The sequence below is a fragment of the Schistosoma haematobium genome, chromosome 3, assembly GCF_000699445.3.
Source record: "Schistosoma haematobium chromosome 3, whole genome shotgun sequence".
NCBI lineage: Eukaryota > Metazoa > Platyhelminthes > Trematoda > Strigeidida > Schistosomatidae > Schistosoma > Schistosoma haematobium.
In genome coordinates this window covers 24,508,784-24,532,650 of record NC_067198.1, presented here as the reverse complement: position 1 = coordinate 24,532,650, position 23,867 = coordinate 24,508,784, and the positions used below count along the sequence as shown (strand labels likewise).

General features: G+C 39.0%; 1 protein-coding gene across 2 annotated transcripts; it reads right to left on the bottom strand.

Annotated features, from left to right (window-relative positions):
- Positions 1-1,438: 1,438 nt before the first annotated feature.
- Positions 1,439-22,440, bottom strand: RRP36 (rRNA biogenesis protein rrp36). 2 transcript variants are annotated; one of them, XM_051213378.1, is made up of 5 exons: positions 22,184-22,440; positions 19,867-22,139; positions 14,786-14,978; positions 8,087-12,875; positions 1,439-3,279 (listed from the first exon to the last, which is right to left on the bottom strand). In XM_051213378.1, exons 2-4 carry the CDS (start codon positions 20,092-20,094, stop codon positions 12,766-12,768), a joined length of 531 nt encoding a protein of 176 aa, XP_051069351.1. In that variant the 5' UTR covers positions 20,095-22,139; positions 22,184-22,440; the 3' UTR covers positions 1,439-3,279; positions 8,087-12,765. The 2 variants fall into 2 exon arrangements, with proteins under 2 accessions (XP_051069351.1, XP_051069352.1); XM_051213379.1 differs by having other exon boundaries at positions 8,087-19,933; positions 19,974-22,139.
- Positions 22,441-23,867: the final 1,427 nt, after the last annotated feature.

Here is a 23,867-nt window from a genome sequence, read left to right as displayed (position 1 = left end):
GAAGAAACTGATAACTATATATATATATATATATACATATATATATATATATATGTATATATATATATTAATTAAAATGTTTTTAAAAGCAGATTTGAATCTGTACAACTTTCTCGACTAGAAGCATGTTTAAGAATACAAATTGTTGACTACATCAACTCTAACAACCTGTTCATCACAGTGCATTTACTAGGTAAGGTATTGTAGGGCTTTTATACTCTCGCTTGCGTGTATGGGTTCTGACGCCTCGTTCTATTAGATGATATACAAGGAGAGAGATATGAATGAAGTGGATGGCTAGTGTCTGATAACATAACACCTGCCAGGAGTTTACAAGACGTTATATATTTATCCACAATCACACATTAATAAGGACCCCGAAAGACTCACCTCACATCCTGATAACTGATTTCAGCACTCTTGACAGTACCACAGTCTTTTCTCAAAAGCCCGGGAATGAATAATGGCGAAGTCATTATAATTTATTACCGAATAAACTCGTGTCAACTCTACTCACTGATCTATTTGGCAGATCGTTCCATTATGATTGGAATAATTATCATGTTTCCATTATCACATTAATGTCATATCATCACGTAACGTGGGAGTATTATTACTGTTCGTATTGACATTCACGCAACTATGTCACTCATCTAACAAATTATAATTTTGTGAACATTCCACTGACGTGATGAAATTTGAAACTCACTGGACTGGTTTTTATTATTCATTTTTATGTCATTATACCGCGCATTTTTTTCATTTCGATATAATCTATTATGTCTGTGGATGCCTTTAATTATAATAAACTTTTTGCTGGGATCGATCATCTTTATTTTGTTCTGGGTCATTTATCAAATCAATGACTTAATTGTTATAATCCATTCTTGTGGATATATGGCTATCGCACGTCATATATTTCCGACGTCTTTACTAGCTGCTCGTACACAGAGCAACCTGCTTAGTAAATTGGCGGTCTAGTGACCCACGTATGCACACAAATTGTCAGTCCAAGCAGTCAAGCGAACTCCCTGTACGCTGGTAACGGTTAGCAACTCTATTATGGACATAAGTTTGGAGTCATACTTCCGATAGTAAGAATTTATGTTCTCGATATGCAAGTAATGTTCATTCATCTTGAAGATGGCACAGGTATTCAGTGTTTGACAACGCTTCTACCAGTAACACCTTCTAATATAATTCGTAACCACCAAGAGAAATCAAAAGACAGAGTCGAGGAGACCGGAAGAGTATATTTGGCGATGACCAATATATCGGAATTCTCTGATCTAATCTGGCTAGCGATCGCGGTTGATGTTGAGCACGGCGTTACCACACGTGATCTGGTACGGATGCCTGACCGAGCGCCTTCAGCTAGATGAGTCCACTAAAACATGTGGTCAGCATCCAATGTCGAAAACTTACTGAGCTATTTATTTTAGGGATTTATTTGCCGCTACAATCTCAATGGTACACAGCAATCGTCGTCTTACATTTTTCAGCGACAACATAAACCGAACGTCAGCCATTTTTTGTCTAATCGATGATCCTTACTTCAATCTCTATACACATCAGATATTCGACGCCGCATTACTAACTGATTAGTAACGATTATGTTCATCTTATCTATTCGTTCACATGAATATCTGCATGCCGCATCATCAATTACACATAAACATTATCTCATCACTGCAATTATTATTCTATTCCAGTCGTACTATATGTCAGAACATAGAACTTAGAGCTAGTCTCTCAAAGATATACTCTTGTTTGTCCCATCCAAGTCAGTCCTGCCGTCATCGATAATATGTATTGGTATTTTTTCACGCCTAAGTACGGTTTCGTAACAAACGAGGTCGCGCGCGTATCCCTCCAACGACACAAACTACGCTAGGCTTCACTACCAAAAAGTAATACGGCACAGAATATCTCGTCTTCACAGTCACTATTCTGCTCCCTTGGTCAATCCACGAATATGTGCTCAGCGACGACTCGAAGCATCTGGTTTTAACGTGAACGACGAGGTGCACTGACTTCGCATTTTATGATTACTGTCAATTGCAGTACAGCAACGCATGTCGCCCATCAGTACAGTTATCATTTTACGGTTGGATTATTTTTATCTCAAATAAACTCCATGGATATGAATTTGAATCCACTGGTCGCTAATCGACGCTATTTACTCCACTGTGGCTAATCGGAACATCTTCATATTTCACTGTCCTTTATCATCATACTCAGTCGGCACCACAGACCAAGTTATCATATTCCACCTTACTTATTTTCACGACTTATTCCACTGGGATACCCATAAACGATTTATTACTCTGTAGGCATCATTACCAAGGTTTGGCTTGATAATTCCGAATAAATTGAGCATTGGGTAGATTGTTATAAATAAACTAATATATTCTTGTGTTGTTCTGTTGTACTATTTAAACTCGGATTAATTTTCATTTGGTTATATATTCTATGCAGAAGTCGCTTACACTGAGTCACGAAACGTCAGAAAATCTAATTTTTCTACTCATTGGGATATTACAAATACACTAATTTATTTATTACTATTTTCACGATATTTAGAATCGATCACACAAACATGTTATTTTATCGTTCAGTCAGTCGCGACATGAATGTATGTTAAATTTTTGTACGCTTACTAATTTAGGGCAATCAAAAACACTGTCTGATCACAAATTGTTAGGAACTATAATCGCTCTAGCTTTATTTCGGCACATTGGAGATCTAACAACATATGACCTTAAATACTCCTTGTTAGTCTTGGACTCAGTCTTTACGCAACTTGATGACTCTAGTCAAATAATGTTCCTTCCACCTATGAGGAGGAATGATCATGCGATTATCTTATTCAAGTTCATGGGCTCTACTCTCCATCAAGCAGTTGAGCAGGCAGTTCTAACTTATGAAACGCAGATGTGAAGGAGATCAACTCCCCAGCCTCGATCAAAAAAATGAAAAACTGACTCCAACACATCAGTAAGAGGAGCATGGACTAATTTTCGGCAGTTATGCAATCAAGGTACTTGATAAACCGAGACATTTGACGTTGGGTAAGACAAGAATATTGGAACGTTGCCATCAGCCATGAGACGTCAAATACGATGGGACGATACAGGTCCGTCGGAAATAAGTGTTTAGGCAGTCTGGGCAGCTCAGCAAAAATACGAAAAGCAGTTGGCTCAATCTGTAATCGATCTGCCGAAGAGACTGTTCTTGTACATAATTTACAGAACAAGAACTTACCATTGGATTCCAAACCTCATTACAGGAGTGCATCATGAATGGCGGAGGAAGACCAGGAAAAACAAGAGGAATGATGAACAATTTGGGGACATTTTTCATTCAGGAGCCCATTCTAGACGATTGACTAGACCCAAATACAAAGTCACAAAATTAGCTGCTCACTGTGAATTTGGATCAAGACGGCGTACCAAACATCTTTGGTATTTAAACACGGAAAAATCAATGGGACTGGATGAACTACACCTTAAAAATTTTACTTATGGACTGGAAAGATTTTATTGCCACTCCAATTCATAAGACAGGACTAAGACAACTCCCATCGAGCCACAGACCTGTCAGCTTCACCAGATTCGTAGTAAAGTACTGGTAGAAATAATAAAAAAGGCTACAATTTCATTCATGGAAACTAAGAATTTGTCAAACAGTGAACAACATGTGTTTAGGAAGGGATTACTTTGTTCAATAAGCCTTATAACATGAGAAATGGACGGAGGTTACAGATAGTGGAAAATCACTGGATTCCGCCTACGTAGACTTCCGCGAAGTGTATGATCAGATGCAGAATAATAGACTCCCCCTAAGGCTAAAGAATCTAGGAATTGCTGGACCTATCCCAAAGTCAAACAAGGGTTTCGTAGCAGACTGTAGGCAGGAAGTAAGAATAAATTCAAAATTCTCCCCTTGGGAACCGGTACTTAATAGAGTACGTCAAGACTCTGTCCTAGGTGATCTACTTTTTATACTGCATGTAAATGATCTCTCAAGCATAGTTAAGTCTCCAGTGCTGCTTTATGATGATGATTTAGGAATTTGGCGAGAAACGTCAGAAAATCGAATTTTTCTACTCATTGGGATATTACAAATACACTAATTTATTTATTACTATTTTCACGATATTTAGAATCGATCACACAAACATGTTATTTTATCGTTCAGTCAGTCGCGACATGAATGTATGTTAAATTTTTGTACGCTTACTAATTTAGGGCAATCAAAAACACTGTCTGATCACAAATTGTTAGGAACTATAATCGCTCTAGCTTTATTTCGGCACATTGGAGATCTAACAACATATGACCTTAAATACTCCTTGTTAGTCTTGGACTCAGTCTTTACGCAACTTGATGACTCTAGTCAAATAATGTTCCTTCCACCTATGAGGAGGAATGATCATGCGATTATCTTATTCAAGTTCATGGGCTCTACTCTCCATCAAGCAGTTGAGCAGGCAGTTCTAACTTATGAAACGCAGATGTGAAGGAGATCAACTCCCCAGCCTCGATCAAAAAAAATGAAAAACTGACTCCAACACATCAGTAAGAGGAGCATGGACTAATTTTCGGCAGTTATGCAATCAAGGTACTTGATAAACCGAGACATTTGACGTTGGGTAAGACAAGAATATTGGAACGTTGCCATCAGCCTTGAGACGTCAAATACGATGGGACGATACAGGTCGGTCGGAAATAAGTGTTTAAGCACAGTCTGGGCACTTACTTACTTATTTACGACTGTTACTCCCAACGGAGCATAGGCCGCAGACCAGCATTCTCCAACCCACTCCGTCCTGGGCCTTCTTTTCTAGTTCCATCCAATTCTTGTTCATTTTTCTCATGTCTATCTACATTTCTCGGCGCAATGTGTTCTTTGATCTTCCTCTTTTCCTTTGACCTTCAGGATTCCATGTGACGGCTTGTCTTGTGACGCAGTTGGGTGCTTTCCTCAATGTGTGTCCTATCCACTTCCAGCGCTTCTTCCTGATTTCTTCCTCCGCTGGGATCTGCTTTGTTCTCTCCCACAGTACGTTGTTGCTAATAGTGTCCGGCCAATGGATCCGAAGTATTTTGCGTAGACAACTGTTAATAAACACCTGTATTTTCTGGATGATGGCTTTCGTAGTTCTCCAGGTTTCTGCCCCATACAGTAGAACTGTCTTGACATTTGTATTGAAAATCCTGACCTTGGTGTTGGTTGACAGTTGCTTTGAGTTCCAGATGTTCCTCAGTTGTAAATATGCTGCTCTTGCTTCACCGATACGCGCTTTCACATCTGCATCAGACCCACCATGTTCATCAATGATGCTGCCCAAATATGTAAAGGTTTTCACATCTTCCAAATCTTCTCCGTCAATTGTGATTGGGTTGGTGCATGCTGTGTTGTATCGGGGAATCTTGCTTTTCCCTTTGTGTATATTGAGACCTACTGCTGCTGAGGCTACACTGTTCGTCTTCTCCTGCATCTGTTGTTGCGTTTGGGATAGAAGGGCCAGATCATCTGCGAAGTCCAGATCATCCAACTGCATCCTAGGTGTCCATTGTATCCCGTGCTTCCCTTCAGACGTTGACGTCTTCATGATCCAGTCGATCACCAGGAGAAAGAGAAAGAGTGAGAGTAAGCAACCTTTCCTGACACCGGTCTTTACCTCGAACGACTTTGTCAACTGTCCTCCATGCACAATTTTGCAGTTTAATTCATCATAGGAATTCCGTATGATATTGACTATCTTCTGAGGCACGCCGTATTGTCGAAGAAGTTTCCATAGTGTTGTTCTGTCCACGCTTTCAAATGCCTTTCCGTAGTCAATGAAGTTGATGTAGAGTGATGAATTCCATTCAATTGATTGTTCCACGATGATCCGTAGAGTTGTGATTTGGTCTGTACACGATCTATCCTTACGGAATCCTGCCTGTTGGTCACGAAGTTGGGCGTCTACGCAGTCCTTCATCCTGTTTAACAATACCCTGTTGAGGACTTCTCCCGGTATTGAGAGAAGAGTGATGCCCCTGTAGTTATCACAGTTGCTGAGATCGCCTTTCTTCGGTATTTTGATCAGAAGTCCTTCTTTCCAGTCTTTTGGTACTTGTTCCTCATGCCAAATCTTATTGAAGAGAATGTGGAGTATCCTTGCAGTTGCCGCTACGTCTGCTTTTAGTGCCTCTGCTGGAATGTTGTCCGGTCTTGCTGCTTTGCCACTCTTGATTTGTCTGATGGCCATGCCGATCTCTTCAATTGTTTGTGGGCCAACATCGATTGGGAGGTCCGTGGGTGCTGCTTCGATGTTAGGTGGGTTCAATGGGGCCGGTCGATTCAAGAGTTCTTTGAAGTGTTCTACCCACCTGTTTTGTTGCTCTTCAATGTTGGTGATTACCTTGCCTTCCTTGCTTTTTACTGGTCGTTCTGGTTTGCGGCGATTTCCAGAGAGTTTCTTTGTCGTGTCATACAGTTGTCTCATGTTTCCTTCTCTTGCAGCCTTTTCCGCCGTCGTTGCTAAATCTTCCACATATTTACGTTTGTCGGTTCTGATGCTCCGCTTCACTTGTTTGTTTACTTCTGTGTATTCAGCTTGTGCCTTGGCTTTATCTGCTCTTGTTCGGCTGATATTGATTGCTGCCTTCTTGTTCCTTCTTTCTTGAATCTTATCCAGTGTATCAACAGTGATCCATTCCTTGTGGCGGTGCTTCTTGTGACCCAGAACCTCATGACATGTTGAAGTGATTGCCTCTTTGATCCCCTTCCAGTTGCTCTCCACAGTAGTTCCTTCTCCATTGAGTAGATCATGAAAGGCCTGGAACTTGTTGCTGAGGTCTATCTTGAATTTGTTGAGTTTGTTAGTATCCTGAAGAAAGGCCGTATTGAACTTTTGTGATATTGTCCGCCCCGTTGTCCAGTGCTTCTTGAGTTTCAATTTCATCTTGGCGACCAGTAAGTGATGATCTGATTCTATATCAGCTCCTCTCTTGGTTCTCACATCTTCCATCGTCCTCCTGAACGTTTTGTTGATGCAAATATGGTCGATTTGGTTTTGTGTAGAGTGATCCGGTGAAGTCCATGTGATTTTGTGTATGCGTTTATGTGGGAATATGGTGCCGCCTATGACCAGCTTATTGAAGGCACATAGGTTTGCAAATCTCTCACCATTTTCGTTTCTCTCTCCCAGTCCGTGTCGTCCCATGATGTCTTCATATCCAGTGTTGTCCGTTCCAACCTTGGCGTTGAAATCTCCCATCAGAATAGTCAGGTCCTTTTTTGGGCACTTCTCGATGATTGACTGCAGCCTATTGTAGAATTGATCTTTGGCTTCTTCATTGTAATCGTTGGTAGGCGCATAGCATTGGATGATGTTCATTGAAATGCCCTCTTTCTTTGTTTTGAAGGAAGCTTTGACGATCCTTGGTCCATGAGATTTCCATCCTATAAGTGCTTTTTGTGCTTGTTTGGACAGCATCAATGCGACTCCTTGTGTATGTGGTGCATTTTCTTCTTCATGGCCGGAGTATAACAGGAGCTCTCCTGTAGTTAGTCGTTGTTGTCCAACTTGTGTTCAATGTGTTTCACTGATCCCAAGTACCTCTAGGTTGTATCTTCTCATTTCTGCAGCAATTTGGAAGGCTCTCCCGGTGTCCTACATTGTACGAACATTCCATGTACCTAAATAAATGGTCGCTCTGGTTGTCAGAAGGGGCATCGGCCTCGTAACTTCCGAAGGAATTCGGCTTTCATCATGAGGCGTCATAATTCTTCTAAATGAAGACCTTCTGACTCCCAGGGCAGAGTATAAAAGGTTTGAATAATTTTTTCTGGTTAGCGTTTTTTTAGCGAGTTAGTTTTCTACGGGATGAGGACGCTAACGCCATGCACAACCCACCTCTTTTATCCGAGCTTCGGACCGGCAGTAGCCCCCAGAGGGACTTCAGGCGGAGTTACAGTCTGGGCAGCTCAGCAAAAATACGAAAAGCAGTTGGCTCAATCTGTAATCGATCTGCCGAAGAGACTGTTCTTGTACATAATTTACAGAACAAGAACTTACCATTGGATTCCAAACCTCATTACAGGAGTGCATCATGAATGGCGGAGGAAGACCAGGAAAAAACAAGAGGAATGATGAACAATTTGGGGACATTTTTCATTCAGGAGCCCATTCTAGACGATTGACTAGACCCAAATACAAAGTCACAAAATTAGCTGCTCACTGTGAATTTGGATCAAGACGGCGTACCAAACATCTTTGGTATTTAAACACGGAAAAATCAATGGGACTGGATGAACTACACCTTAAAAATTTTACTTATGGACTGGAAAGATTTTATTGCCACTCCAATTCATAAGACAGGACTAAGACAACTCCCATCGAGCCACAGACCTGTCAGCTTCACCAGATTCGTAGTAAAGTACTGGTAGAAATAATAAAAAAGGCTACAATTTCATTCATGGAAACTAAGAATTTGTCAAACAGTGAACAACATGTGTTTAGGAAGGGATTACTTTGTTCAATAAGCCTTATAACATGAGAAATGGACGGAGGTTACAGATAGTGGAAAATCACTGGATTCCGCCTACGTAGACTTCCGCGAAGTGTATGATCAGATGCAGAATAATAGACTCCCCCTAAGGCTAAAGAATCTAGGAATTGCTGGACCTATCCCAAAGTCAAACAAGGGTTTCGTAGCAGACTGTAGGCAGGAAGTAAGAATAAATTCAAAATTCTCCCCTTGGGAACCGGTACTTAATAGAGTACGTCAAGACTCTGTCCTAGGTGATCTACTTTTTATACTGCATGTAAATGATCTCTCAAGCATAGTTAAGTCTCCAGTGCTGCTTTATGATGATGATTTAGGAATTTGGCGAGAAACGTCAGAAAATCGAATTTTTCTACTCATTGGGATATTACAAATACACTAATTTATTTATTACTATTTTCACGATATTTAGAATCGCCCATACGAACATGTTATTTTATCGTTCAGTCAATCGCGACATGAATGCATGTTAAATTTTTGTACGCTTACTGATTTACTCATAATCACATGCTAGCATTTCCACTTTTATTCAAGTCTTGACGATATGAATGTACCTTTTTACATAAGGATAACACTTTCGCATAATATATTCACTCTTCACGTGATACTGTGATCTATGGTGTATAGTACAACTGTTTTCGCTACGTATTGTTAGCGCTAATCACACACCTCTTCAGTGTTATTTCCAAAAGCCGACTTTTTTTAGAAATTAATGTATTATTAATTTGATTTTGTTCATGAATGCACACACGCTCCTTCGCCCTCATTTATTTTGCATACGTGTTTCTTCCGGACATTCTGCGGGGGACGTACGTGAGGAATAGTGCTATGTTAACCCTACATAGTTTATTCTAACTTCCAAACAAACCAATCTATTCATTCTTCTTAAACCACATTTCGACCTTGTCACTTATTGGCTTATTTATTCTGATTGTTTCTAGATGAGCGTATGTGTGTGCACATCTTATCCTACTCATCATATGTCTGTAGATTATTTTTATCTGGTTATAAATATTGATTAAAGCTTGATTAAACCGAGTTGGCCCGCTCGCCTTCTTCAATATGCTTCACTTTTCCCTGTTTCGTTTCCTTGATTGCCTTTTCAAATCACTGAATGCACGAAATACACATATTCAAAATCCATTCTCGTATTCGGCTTATTTAATTCTTGTCAGAATGAGGGTTTTTGGAAATTGTGGTGATATTAATGGTTGAACTTATGAGTCGATTTAAGCTACACAAAGTGGTAAGCCTAAGTAATACATATGAAATAACCGGGGATCTACAAACCAGTTGAAGTCAAACTGGGCTTGTGTGGACATTTGAAATAGGCTGACAAATTACTACTAACCTGAAATGGGCTAGAACTTCGACAGGACGAAATCACGAAGTCAAATTTGAAATAGAATTGACTTGTATTCTATCAGTGTAACATTAAAAAATGTAACACAAAACATTTAATTGTACAGTAACTCTATTGGATATTCACCAGAGATATATATGTAATTATGTTATATGAACGAGCTAGCAACGATTTGAATGAAAAGGTAAGTGCTTGATCGAAAATGCAAGTCTTTTCGATATGCATAATTGTTCTCTGTACTTATGAGAAATAAAGACGACCTGTTTAAATAGCTAGTGAATATCACCTTCGAACAGCAAGGTCTGTCAATTTGATTGATTACTAAAGTACATTGGTCAATAATAGCATTATCTACACGGCTTCAATCTCATTACTTTCCTCGCCCAAAACAATTACTTTTTCCGAGGATACCAACTTAGTCAGAACCGGGGAATAAAGATGTGGTTAGCACGACTGAGGCAACTAATCTAAGACCAAACGTTAAATGCTCATTGATTGCGAAAAGCTTAGAGTTAATATTGGTAGGCTTTTGGCAGCATAAAACAAATGGTAACCCACAACGAAAAAGCGTTGTGCTTGCTGGCACAGGAGTTTATCTAGCATAACATCTTTGTGAGGACGGAATCTAGGACTGTAACCTAAGAGGATATGACAAGTTGTACTGGTATTACTTGTTAAAAAGAAGAGATTTAGGTTCATAACAATTGGAATACAATGTACGGAAAGAGGTAGGTTTCTAACTAGTTTACAACACTCATCGTTTAGAAATTAGCGCAGAGCATTAACAGAAGACAGCAGACAGGAAAGCTGACACCAGTAAACCTATGAATTAACAGTAGACAATAAATACTCCAATACTTGGCGAGGTTAATTTAAACTAGAGCCGAATAAAACAATTAAAAGAGCGTAAATGGTACAAGGACTAAGTTGAATTACTGCGTCAGTAGTCCTTAATTACTCCGACGTAAAGAAATGTTCAGATTTTATCGACTGGTCATATAACATTACACAGTAAATTTCATGATACTGTTAGATGAATGGAGAAGTCACACAACTGATCTCAGACGGTAAAAATAATATGAAAGGTGCAACAAAGACTAACGACCAATTTTGGAAACTTATACTTATTTTTTAATTTAATCTGTATTGGTTTGGGTTATCCCGTTGTTGATATATTGACTAGTTTTAGTTGGCGCATGTTCATTCCATGAGGATCACACCCACATAGACACTGTTACAAGTTTACGTAGATCAGACAAAATTCAGCTTACAGTTGGATCCAGGATGTGTTTTCATTCTATTCGGGACTGATCAGCTGGGTGTATCTGTACCTTAGAGGTGGTGTTCACCTTGAGATTCAAACGAATTGCCTTTCATTTCGAACGCCAACGCGTTATCCACCAAGCTACTGGGTCCCTAGTAGTCCTTAATCTGAATCCAGTTAGATTGCATGCTGATGTTTATTGAAACATGCTTATCACCAAACCTCGTATATAATCATCGACTTAACTCGCGTTGGTGAAGAACGGAATTAAATAAGTCAAATGCGAAAATGGATTTTTGAATATGCATATTTCGAACAAGCGTTGACTGGAAAGCAAGATAAAACAAAGTGACGTGCAGTAAAGGCAAGTGGGCCAACCCGATTTAATCAATATTTATAACCAGATAAAAATAGTCTAGACATATGATGAGTAGGATAAGATGTGCACACACATACCCTCATCTAGAAACAATCAGAATAAATAAGCCAATAAGTGACAAGGTCGAAATGTGGTTTAAGAAGAATGAATAGATTGGTTTGTTTGGAAGTTAGAATAAACTATGTAGGGTTAACGTAGCAACTGACAGTACAATTTCATATGATCACTCACTTGTCAAATGTCAATGACAGAATAATCCAAACTACTACAAATCGAAAACTTTATACCATCTTCAGATGTGTCTATCTGGATGGAGTAGTTAAGTTGACAACGCGTTGGCTTTCGAAACAAAAGGCACTGGGTCCGAAAACCGGGGTGGACATTAACTCTAGGGTACAGGTACACCCACCTGAAGAGTCCCAAACAGGAAAAAACATCCTGGATCCTACTGTTAGCCACATTCTATTTATTCCACATAGACCCCATACTCATACCAGTTGTGTGAATAAAAGAATAAATTTAGTTTACTACTGATATGAAGCTTCCTGACTAACTTAAATATGTATTGTTTTAATCTTCAAATCCTAAACTTATTCGATATTGACTGTAATGAAGTCTTTTGATTGCTGTATCACCTTATATATATTATATTTTAAAATAAGTGCACCTGTGAGAACGAATATTCTTTGAACGGAAAATTATATAATAGTCTTTTTATATCTATAGAGCTAAAAATCACTTCATTTGAAAGAGCAATCACTGAGGACTGATCCTAACGTAAGAAAATTAAGATTAATAAATTGAAAGAATAATGGGAATAAAGTTATACGTATAATTCATTAATCAATTTGTTTCAGAAATACTTTGAGCACACGCAAGGACACTGTTAATAAGCTCAATTGGAAAGTGGTAAAATTCAACTTAAATATTCATTGTTACATATGTTGCTGAAATTTGTGATCGTGTAGTTTCAGTATAAACTGAATACTAAAATGTTACCGATATATATATATATATATATATATATATATATATATATATATATATATATATAAACAAAAAAACCAGATACTGATAGAGGACAAAGAATACAACATTGTTGGGATGAGATAATAACTTTTACAAATGTACAGTAATTTACAGTGGGCAGTTCGAATGTATCATTTAGGAAAACTATATGCAGAATATATAAATAAATTTATCTATCATCCGAAGTAAATCTTCTTTTTTTCCTATTCAAATACCGCTCTTTTTGCCGTTTGCTCATTTGTGCCAGACGTTCATTCTGAACGAGTTTACGGAGTTCCGCTGATAAATTTTGAAAATTAGTTTGAAAGTTATGTTAATAGTGTAAGTAAGCTCTGACATAAAAAAATACTTGTTGAACTGATCTAAAGTCTAACAAAAAGAACGCGGTTTTAGGACAACGAAACGAACCATAACTATTTCTCAAAGATAGTTTGTATTACGAAGAACATATACATATTAGGAAGCATTTAATGACCGGTATTTTCTAGTTTGTGATTCCCGAACGGAATTCAACCAGGGGTGGTAACCTTCCGCTGTGAGCACGATACCATTCCCCTATCAAATACAAGTGTCTCTACTCCATATATTCAATTGATTTAAGTCGATAATCATTTTGTGCTTGCGACCGGAAGTAATGAAAATTTGTTTCATGAGACCTGATAATCGAAAAGATAAATCAACCAAAAATCTACAAAAGACTGTCAGAATCAGTAACTTATATCCTCATAAACTGTCCCAAGAATTACGTGATTGTTATACTGATTGACAAGTTATAAATAAGGAAGTCAAATAATAACTTTGACGAAATTCGAAGTGGCTAGGGGTTATATGTTCATGTCAATGAGCCTTACATTCGTAAAATAAAAATAATTTCAGAAAATAATGATAGATTAAAGCGAGACTGATCTGATATTTACCGCGGCAGATAGTGATTATCGGTAATCACTAATGAAAATTTTTCCATAATTGCAACATAAATGTTTCATAGCGAAACTGACTGCAATACTCCATAAGTGGTGCTTAAAATTCCTTATTGTAAAAATATTTGTGGTAATGAATAAAACGACCGTTACTGCTATATATTGGTGGATAATATTTAGAACTTTACTTTTAGTTCTTTTCGGTATCTATACTAATACTAATGTAACCCGGCAATTATATGAAATGGTCACAGTGACTAACCACGTCACTCCCTATTGATAGGCTAGACGTTGGTGTAGACCAACAACTAAGGCACTATTTTATTATTTCGGAAGTGAGAAACGGATATCAAATATCCTTATAGTATTAATACATATATTAATGAAACCGTATTTTGCCAATATGAGCACTGAAAAAATGTTGCCTGTATATCCCAGAAGAATTAGAGAACACTAAAGTAGGAAACTAATAATGATCAACTGAAGGAAGAAACTGTTACCTTTGAAAAGGTAAATATGACAAAGTTGGATAAGAATCTAGAAGATAAACGTCGATATGGAAGACCGCTTTACGCATACACGGGGATCATAGTTAATAGTATTAAGTGATAAGTGACAAGTCATCGCTCAAATAGGAAAACAGGTGCAGGTGGTGGAACTGCTGAAAACAGAAGTGTTGATGTGAAGAGCATACCCATTTAATAGATGAAAATTAATTTGCAACGCTCTGAATCCGAGTCGAACAGAATAACTAAGATATGCGTTCAGTATTTTCAGCTAAATGATAATTAGTACTGCTCAACTAAACAAAAGATAGAAGATTTACAGATGTTGGACTAGAAGTTACTACGTCATACTGTATGTTTTAAATCCAGGTTTAAAGTATCATGAAGTGAAAACAAAGCATTCAGAAAATCGATAAAACGATTAGTTTGATTCAGGTTTTACAAAACATCTGCGAAAGCATCTCATTATAGCTTGATTGACTGGTTAGAGGTGTCTATTTCCAAAGACATCATTCATTTTGCTCTTAAACGTATTCTCAACGTTCTTATTCAGTTTACTACACGTTCTACTAGACACATTACACAAACTCCTTTAACAAATTAATTGCATTTATTCATTTTTAGGTATAAAAACTTTAGTAAATGCACATTTATAGCTTTTAGAAAACCCAAATGTGACGAAAGTTACGTCAAAAGAAAAGAATGTCTGAAAATTATGCCCAGTTATTTTAGGCTCTTGAAAAAGTAACATACGTGTACTTACCTCGAGGAATAAAACCAACAGATCTCCCTGATTCCAAGTTTTCAATTTGTTCCTTCTGCAGTTTATCCATGAATTGCTTACGGAATTTTCTATCTTTTGCTGTGGCTATTCGCTGTCTTACCAAATGTAACGCATCCGTCACTTCCTTACGTTTGTTCGAGTCTAAATTCTGACGCAGCATCTTTTTCAGTTTCTGGTTTGGAAGTATATATTCACACAGCAGAAAGTAGATAAATATTTTAACAGGAACATTTACGACAATATGCAGATAACTAGTTACTAACCTGATAAAAAATATCCCAAATTTGAAATATACAGTAGGTTTTGAATTCAGTACAATGCTTTACAGTCACAATAAACTACACTGAATAGCCAGTTGATTGCGGTAGAAGATATAAGTTGCTATGGTTGGGTGAGAGTGATATTTATTTGAACACATAAATATTAGTACAAGGGGGGCTCTAAATATATATGCGCCACACAAAACAATGAGAATTCGAAGAGAAAAAAAGAAGGTAAGGAGTGTTAAAAAAAGAACAATAACGAAGAGGTTGGTGCAAGGTAGTGTAATAATAATAATAATAATAATAATAATAATAATAATAATAATAATAATAATAATAATAATAATGGGGGAAACGAAGAGGTACAGCCAGAAGAATTCCTTCAGTTAAGGAAGATACAACCACTTTTTTATGAAGAGAGTAAAAGGTTACAGCAGGATCACCACTGGCTTCTATTCTGAACCATATCTGATAACGTCTCTAGCCACTGTGTTGCGCCATCTCTCGGACCCCAACCAGGGAGTCGTGAAGGATCAACACAAGCCAGCCGTTTGCAGCCTTCTTTCATACTACGACACCATGTCATACACTGACCACCTCTCCGCTTTTTCCAACCAGTCCCAGAGTCGGCAAATAATGCACGATGTGGAATTCTCTGGGACGACATTCGTAGAACATGTTCAAGCCACCGAAGTCGGTGTTTCAAGATAGTGACACCAATTGCACTATCGTCTCTGTGCCCGAACACATGATGCCGAACCTCTGCATTACTAACATGATGTTGCCACTGGATGTCAGCAATCCTTCGGAGACAACGATGATCAAACACAGAGTCGTCTAACGTCCTCAACTCGGAGAGACCAGGTTTCACAAGCATAGAGCAAAACTGCTCTCACCGACGCGTTCTAGATCCGACCTTTTACAGCCAGACTAACATCACGAAGGCGCCAAAGGTGGCCCAGATTGGCATAAGCCGCTCTGGCTTTCACTATACGTGCATTGATCTCATCACTCACACTCCCACCAGCACTTATGCAGCTACCCTGATACACGAACTTCTCGACTATTTCTATCTGCTCACCATCCAGGGTGAGTACAGGATTAGAATCCTGCCAGTCTTGTAGAAGTACTTTGCACTTCGAAGGTGCAAAGCACATACCATACCTACGGACACTAATTGCCAACTGATTAAGTGCGGATTGCATGCCTTGGGCATTATCGCACAGTAAGACAATATCGTCCGCATACTCAAGGTCGAGAAGTCTTTCTCCAGGCAACAGATCCACACCACCATTACTTACATCCATCACAACTGTTTCCAGAATGTCATCGATGGCGAAGTTGAAGAGGAATGGTGAGATTGGGCAACACTGCCTAACCCCACTGCTCGAATGGAACAATGGAGAGAAGTGGTTGTATGCCCCTCACTCTACCTGACGTGTTTGTATATAGGGCTTTTACGATGTTAATAAACTTCTCAGGCACACCCTTCTTCAATAGACAATCCCAAAGAACAGTCCTGTCCAACGAATCGAAGGCAGCCCTGATGTCAAGAAACACTACGATTGTTGGCCTTTGATAAGTATGGTGGTGTTCTAACATTTGGCGGAGGGTAAAGATAATGATCAATATATCCTAGACCGGAACGAAAACCAGCCTGCTCCTCGCGAGTCAATCTTTCTCGGGTTTTGAACAACCTACGAAGTATGACGGAAACCAATAGCTTGGACGCAATCGGAAGCAGACTTATCCTCCGATAGTTGTTACAGGAATGACATGAACCCTTTTTAAAGATAGAGACAACTATCGACTCATTCCATGACGTTGGTACACTCTCTAGCTCCCAGACCTTTGTAAACAACACAATCAGTTTCTATGCCAGAAAGTCACCACCATCTTTAAAAAGAGCCGGAGGTAAGTCATCTGGGCCCGGTGAATTGTAGCGCCTTAAGAGTTGGAGTTCCTTGCGGACTTCCACCTCATTTGGTGGATCAGTCGCCACCAGCCATGGAGGGCAGGACAGTCTGACCGATGTTGTCGGAGCAGCAGACCAGTTGAACTGCCCTTCGAAGAATTCTGCACATCGTCCAAGACGTCGATGGATGTTAGTGATTGGCATCCTGTCCTCCTCACAGATTGTTTCGCTCACACCAGACTTCTTGCTGCCAGTGGCTCGGATGAGCTGGAAGAGCTTCCGGTAATTACCAGATGCAGCTGCTGCTTCCAACTCATTAGCACGCTCCGACCACCAGGCTTCTCGGTCCTTACGCAAGCTTTCCCCAACTTCATTACGTAACATCCTTCGTTTGTGGTCAAACTCACGGTCACCCAGAGTAGACCGACGGGCTTCGATGAGTTGTAAGGAAACTACAGAAACCCAGTGCTTATAAGCGGGACGTTTCGCGAACCCACAACTAACTGTACCCGCCGTTTTCATGGCGTCATACAGTTGCAACCAATGCTCATCTATACTTTTCGGTGAAATGGTAGCCAGCCTAGAAGCTAGCTCGGTTCGATACTTACCTGCAACAGAAGTTGCAACCAACCTGCTGACATCAATCCTTTCGTGGTGGTCACTTCGTTGGCCACTGAAGAGTAAGGTAAGATTGGCGGCGGTCTTGTACACAACCACGCCAGCGGTAGCTGATCGCGATGTGATTAATCTGAGTCCAGGCTTGAGATGCAGAGGAAGGACGCCAGGTGGCACATCGGCGATGACTGTGCCGGAAGTTGGTGCTAGCCAGAAACAGGTTGTGATATGTGCACAGTTGCAGTAGACGGTCCCTGTTATTTGTCCTGCGACCAACAATTCCCCATCGGCCACCTAAACGACTCTCTTCTGTGCCTAGACGCCCGACCTGAGCATTCAAGTCTCCAGCTAGTACTACAATATCTGTCAAACGCACTTTCTGGAGAAGAACAGATAATTGGTGGTAGAATTCATCCTTGATTGCATCCGGGCTGCAATCTGTCGGAACATAGGCGGAGATGACGAAAAGACATCGTTTCTCACGCCGATTTCTTCTCACTTTGATGGAACTTTCTAATCTAACAGCACATAACCGACTGTTAATGGGGATCCAATCGATTAGTGCTGCCTCAGCTCTAGCGCTTAGTGCGACACCAACGCCAGCAAGACCAGACGAAAATGCCACAGGGTCCCAGGATAAACGCACGTACAACAAGCTTTTTGAGGCGACAGATGGAGTGTGAATTTGTAGTTCTTCACCAGAGTCTTGAATACGGGTCTCGAATAGACAACGAACGTTGATATTAAGACTCCCCAAAGAGATACCCAACCCTATCTGTTGTCCGACCTGCATAAGTGTGCGAACGTTGAAGGCAGTCAGTTTGAATGGTGCACGTGGTTTCAGAAAAACTGCTTCAGTATGCGTATTTGGTGGTAGCATACAATTTTCTACCAGGCAGTGACTCGAGAACGTTTAGATAGAACATTAGAAAAATTCACCACACTTGTTATTTTGTATTAATATGTGAAATCTTTAACAGTTCTTAACATGTCTAGAGCTGGAAAATTCTCGGGACTTGATAAACTTGTAGAATACTTAACAGTACTACAAAATCCGCCTCGGTGACCAAAGTACATATGAGTAAACATGAAATAACCAGGATACTTTGACCAAATAACTAATTTCTTATTATAGTATGTTTTATCTATCTATTTAAACACATAAACATTGGTATGAGGAGGCACCAAATAGATATGCACCACATAAATCATTCGATTTGCGTGAGGGCTGGAATACTGCCCGGGTGCCCAAACCGAAGGTAGTTTTCTTAGGGGGCTACTCCCTGAGTCTTTTACTTAGAGGTTTAGTCCACAAGGCAGTGGAGCAATGTAAGGAGATGCAGTCCCATGGTAGCCTGTGACCAACAATTGGTTCATACACCATTTGTTCCCTCAGGATCCTGGAGCCCATGTGCACCAGTAGATTGGAATCAGGTTTTGTAACTCCCCTAGGTGGGCCTTCCGTACTTACAAACCCGGTTAGAGCGCCAGACATTCGCTTTTCGTCCTCTCAGTTTCATAAACAATACCCACGCCGCGAGAAGGCAATGAGTAGGGCTTTTTCTGGCAGTGGTATGCACGTGGCCATATAACAGCATTTCGAGGAGAGCTGACTCTCCCCACTTCCTGACGTACCACGGCATTTGGAGGTATGTTTTAAGTCACTTATCGCAATGAAGGGTTTCAAGTAGAAATATCTTTATGAAGTGAAAAGATTGGGTACAATAGCAACCGTTAACCTGGTAACTTCAAGGTACTACCTCACTCGGTTAGGAGAGTTCCATATATACTCATATTAACAGCATATCTCCCCTGGATAACACTTAACGTCGACTTTAGTCAAGAGCTTCTTTTATTTTCTGCTACTAGTACTAATTTCTTCTTAGTGCTTTTATCTCGTAAACCTTGTAAAAGTGATCTATAGAATAACACACCATATTCTACGAAGAACCATTTATGGTTACGTATTGAATTTTATAAATTTTGAACGTAGCGACATGTCGGAAGGTAGATATTAATAACTAACACCTCAGGATTCACGGTAATGGATAGGTTCGGTCATTAAGCAGATGCACCTAGATTCGATTTCGTTGACTAGTTTATTATAAGTCATTTTATTATTCAGGTGGTATTGTAAGTTTTCTTTGATATCCACTCTTAGTAGTATAGCAAATCAATGAAGTTGTGTCAAATAATATATCCATGCTTACTGAACCCACATAGAAACAGAACAGAATTAAATAATTATACATCAAAACATGACATACTTTTAAGGTTTTCGCTCTTTCATCTTCTAAAAATTCCCAATCATCAACGTAACAAATACCATCAACTCTAGGGTCAAATCTAGGGTCACTCTTGCGATTTTGTTTACGTTTCAACGATTGAATACCGTCTTGATAAACACTTTTAAGGTTTTCTGTTAGATATATTTTCTTTTTCTTAAATTCCTTAAATGACGTTTCTAATGGAGCATCATCATTATTATCATCCATACTATAAGAAAAAACGAGAACATTTGAAAACAAATCCACGGTTTAGTTTCACTGATAACATGAAAATATGTTAGAGACAACAAAGTCAAGACTGAACCAACTATAGGATAAGACAGTGCAAAAAACATTTTTCTCCCCTATATAACTTGGTACAAGTAGTCACAGAACTAATTACATTGACATCAAAAGTAATGTCCCTATGGCTTTGTACCGAATGCTCCAGTGACTGGTAAATTCTTAGGCTAATGGTCTCACAAATACAGTAGAAAGATTCCAATGTATCTGGGGACAATACTTGCTGTGGGGTCGTCTCAAGGAAGATCAGTCAAATAACTCGTAGTTCAGAAATAATTTCTTTATGTTAGACAACTGAGAGAAAATGTAGAGTTATGACACTTGCCGAATAAAGGCTACAAAGCACAAAATGTAGGATCAGATTTTCTGTAAACTAAAAATTTCCAGTGTGAATGACCGAGCGTAGGACTGGTATTAGGACCTGTGATCAACCAGTAAAGTTGTATATTTTTCTTACTTTCTAGGGCAATTTATTTCCTTGATACATTTTTCCCCATTTATTGATGTACATAAGTGTATCATTTTGTGATTAAATGTACATTTAAAGAGATCCAATCTGCATCGAGTTTCACACAAAATCCTTGATTCTCCAAATGTCACTTTATATTAATAGTGATATTAACGGCAATGATGATAATACAAGTTATTCAAAAATTTACATATATGTGAAATTCAATTTCAGCAAAACCAAAACACAATAGATAGAGGATTAAAGCTGTAGCTTAGTGGCTGAAGATCTAATAAATTAACCTCCAAGCCATCGGTATTAAGATAAGAAATATAAACTTGAATTTACATGTTTCAGTGATTGAAAAACTTAACTAACCTAGATAGAGAGCATTCTGAGTACTTGATACATAAACTTATAAGATATCCGGCTTTCCAAATTAAACGTGTTTACAACAGCGTTAACATAACAGTATGATTAATAATATTAAGTTTTGTTATAAAGTTTTACCAGTAGATGAAGGTAAATGTGCAAAAAGAGAAGCTCATGATCCGATCACTGTTAAGTTTAGTACACTGGAAGCTACATACGTGTGTTTAAAACACATTGTTGTTTCAAAAATCATATTACGAAAAAGTACGGTGGGTAGTAACCAAGTTGGTTTCGTAACCAGGAATTTCGCCAACACGATCCTTTAACATGAAGACAACCCTGTCCCCCCATTATTAAGGCCCAAACAACCAGTGCTACTGTAATTGTATGTAAGTCGTTACAGCGACTTATTCTTATTGAATACATTTTACAAATGCTTCTTAAGAAACTACTGGTAGTTGAAGGATCTATGAAAATGACCTGTAAGTACTGAGTTAGATAACAATTTTACCCAAGATAAGCGTTAGTCTAAATATTTGTTTAATACAAAAGTACATTGCAGGTGAGCTTTTGTTATTATGCAGAGGGAACATGATAAACGTCTACATACAGTGGAGACATTTCATACAAGCAAATCGATTGTCGCCACCCTATATTGGGTGTAGTACTTCTAAGCAGATTCAGCTTGTTAGTTGGTGTTAACAAAAGAAAGCTTATCAACACCTATGTGTAACTACAGGTATATAGGGTTTTTCGGGTTACCGAATGCATGGGACTGCAATAAGAACCCTTGTAAATGAAGTTCTTGTTGATATTGTCCGCCAGTTCATAAACTATTGCGGATTTATCACGATGACAACCTAAAGCACTAAGAACTGAGTTACAGTTAAAAAAGAAAACACTCGCCGTCCACTGTTATATAAAATTAAAAGTACGAAATTAAAATATGCCTGCACCATATATGGTGCAATAGGGGGTCATTGGTCTTTTTACTGGCATTTGCAGTACTCCTACAAGTCCCACTTGAATAGGACCCACACCCAAGAAAGGTTTTAGCTTTTTTCGTATCTCCAGAAAATTTGTAATGCAGCTTTCCCAAAACTCAGAATTCTCGCCAAGATCGGATTGGGAGAAACAAACAGGAGATGTACTTGGAGCATGTGTTAAACCTTATTTGTTATATGAAGAACTTACATCTACATAAAAAACATAATTTTGCTTGCAAGAAATGCTTAGTGTAGGACGAAAAAGAAAACTTGAAAATGTCGGGTGGTGGCGCGAAATCTAGATGTTTCACATTATGATTTAGATTTGTCTGGTAAGGACAGAAGGCCCAATAATCGTATCAGTCCTTTTCTAGTAGGCTTCTGAGAGTGTCTAGTTTTTTGTTGAATCAGTCAAATAAAGAGGCGGACGCCACTTCCTACGGTAACAGGTTTCAAGAATATATGACCCAGTGTGTAAACCTGTATGCCTTGGGTATTTCGTTTGTTTTTCGGCTTTCCTATTTGTCTGCTATGTCTTCTGAGTTGCCCTGAACTGGTAGGAAGAAAAAGAGGATATATATCAGATCTAAGATTATGCATTACTATTCTATTAATCAAAATCGGACCACCCCTTAATCAGCGGTAGGACAGATTAAAAAGGTCGAGCTGCTCTTTGTATAGCTAACCCTGGAGTTCTGGAATTGCACGGGTAGTTTCCAGGTGTACTTTTTACAGGATATCTAAGTCACCTTTTAGACGGGGGCAGTTTTCAATTCAGGACCTTACAAAGGCTATGTGTACTGTAGTGAACATATTACAATCCAACTTGTTAGATGTTTGTCTTATAGCCCATAGGGTTCTGCACCACTTGGCAGCGACCGTTGGCAGTGAGCCGCAGTCTTAAGATCACGGTTTGCTGTTACCCCAAGATCACTGTGAGATCGATCTAAGGATAAAGACTCTCCCACTATGCTGCAACTATTTACCTTTGTACCCACAATGTGCATGTAGACAAACTTTTCCGCTTTGAAAGGCATCAATAATCTTTCAGACCATCCAACAAGAACAACTAAATTCATCTGAAGTGCATATGCGTCTGCATCCCCTGTTATGAACCTAAATCTCTTCTTTTTAACAAGTAATACCAGTACAACTTGTCATATCCTCTTAGGTTTGATGATGTCACAGGTATTCAGTGTTTGACAACGCTTCTATCAGTAACACCTTCTAATATATTTCGTAACCACCAAGAGAAATCAAAAGACAGAGTCGAGGAGATCGGAAGAGTGTATTTGGCGATAGCCAAAATATCGGAATTCTCTGATCTAATCTGGCTAGCGATTGCGGTTGATGTTGAGCACGGCGTTACCACACGTGATCTGGTGCGGATGCCTGACCGAGCGCCTTCAGCTAGATGAGTCCACTAAAACATATGGTCAGCATCCAATGTCGAAAACTTAATGCTATTTATTTTGGGGATTTATTTACCGCTACAGATCACTCCCCCCCCCTAGTGGGGCAGTGACCACCCTAAGACGTGGCCAGCCAGAAGTTTAAACCCAACGAGTTTGTCGTTGGTAAACACTCTTCTGATAGCTTACTAAATTTAGCAGCGTCTGGTCGTCTTTCCTTACTATATGGGACGGAGGTTCAACATAGTAAAAAAGGAAAATGTACAATGAAAATTTCGGATCCTCATAAACGTCATCGTTCTTTTCCAGCCGTCCTGGAAAAGAAAAAAGAAAATGTAAGTGCATGTCGAAATACACTCGTATGTGCGTAAAAACACAATGTCGGCGGAAAAAATGGAAAATAAACTCATGAACACGTAATAGCATTAAAAAATTGTTTTTTTTGTTTTTTTAAATAGAAATAAAAATATATAAGCATAT

What these genes read in the sequence shown, in the direction of transcription:
- RRP36 (XM_051213379.1), bottom strand. Translation starts at nt 18,479, where the DNA reads ATGCTACCACCAAATACGCATACTGAAGCAGTTTTTCTGAAACCACGT.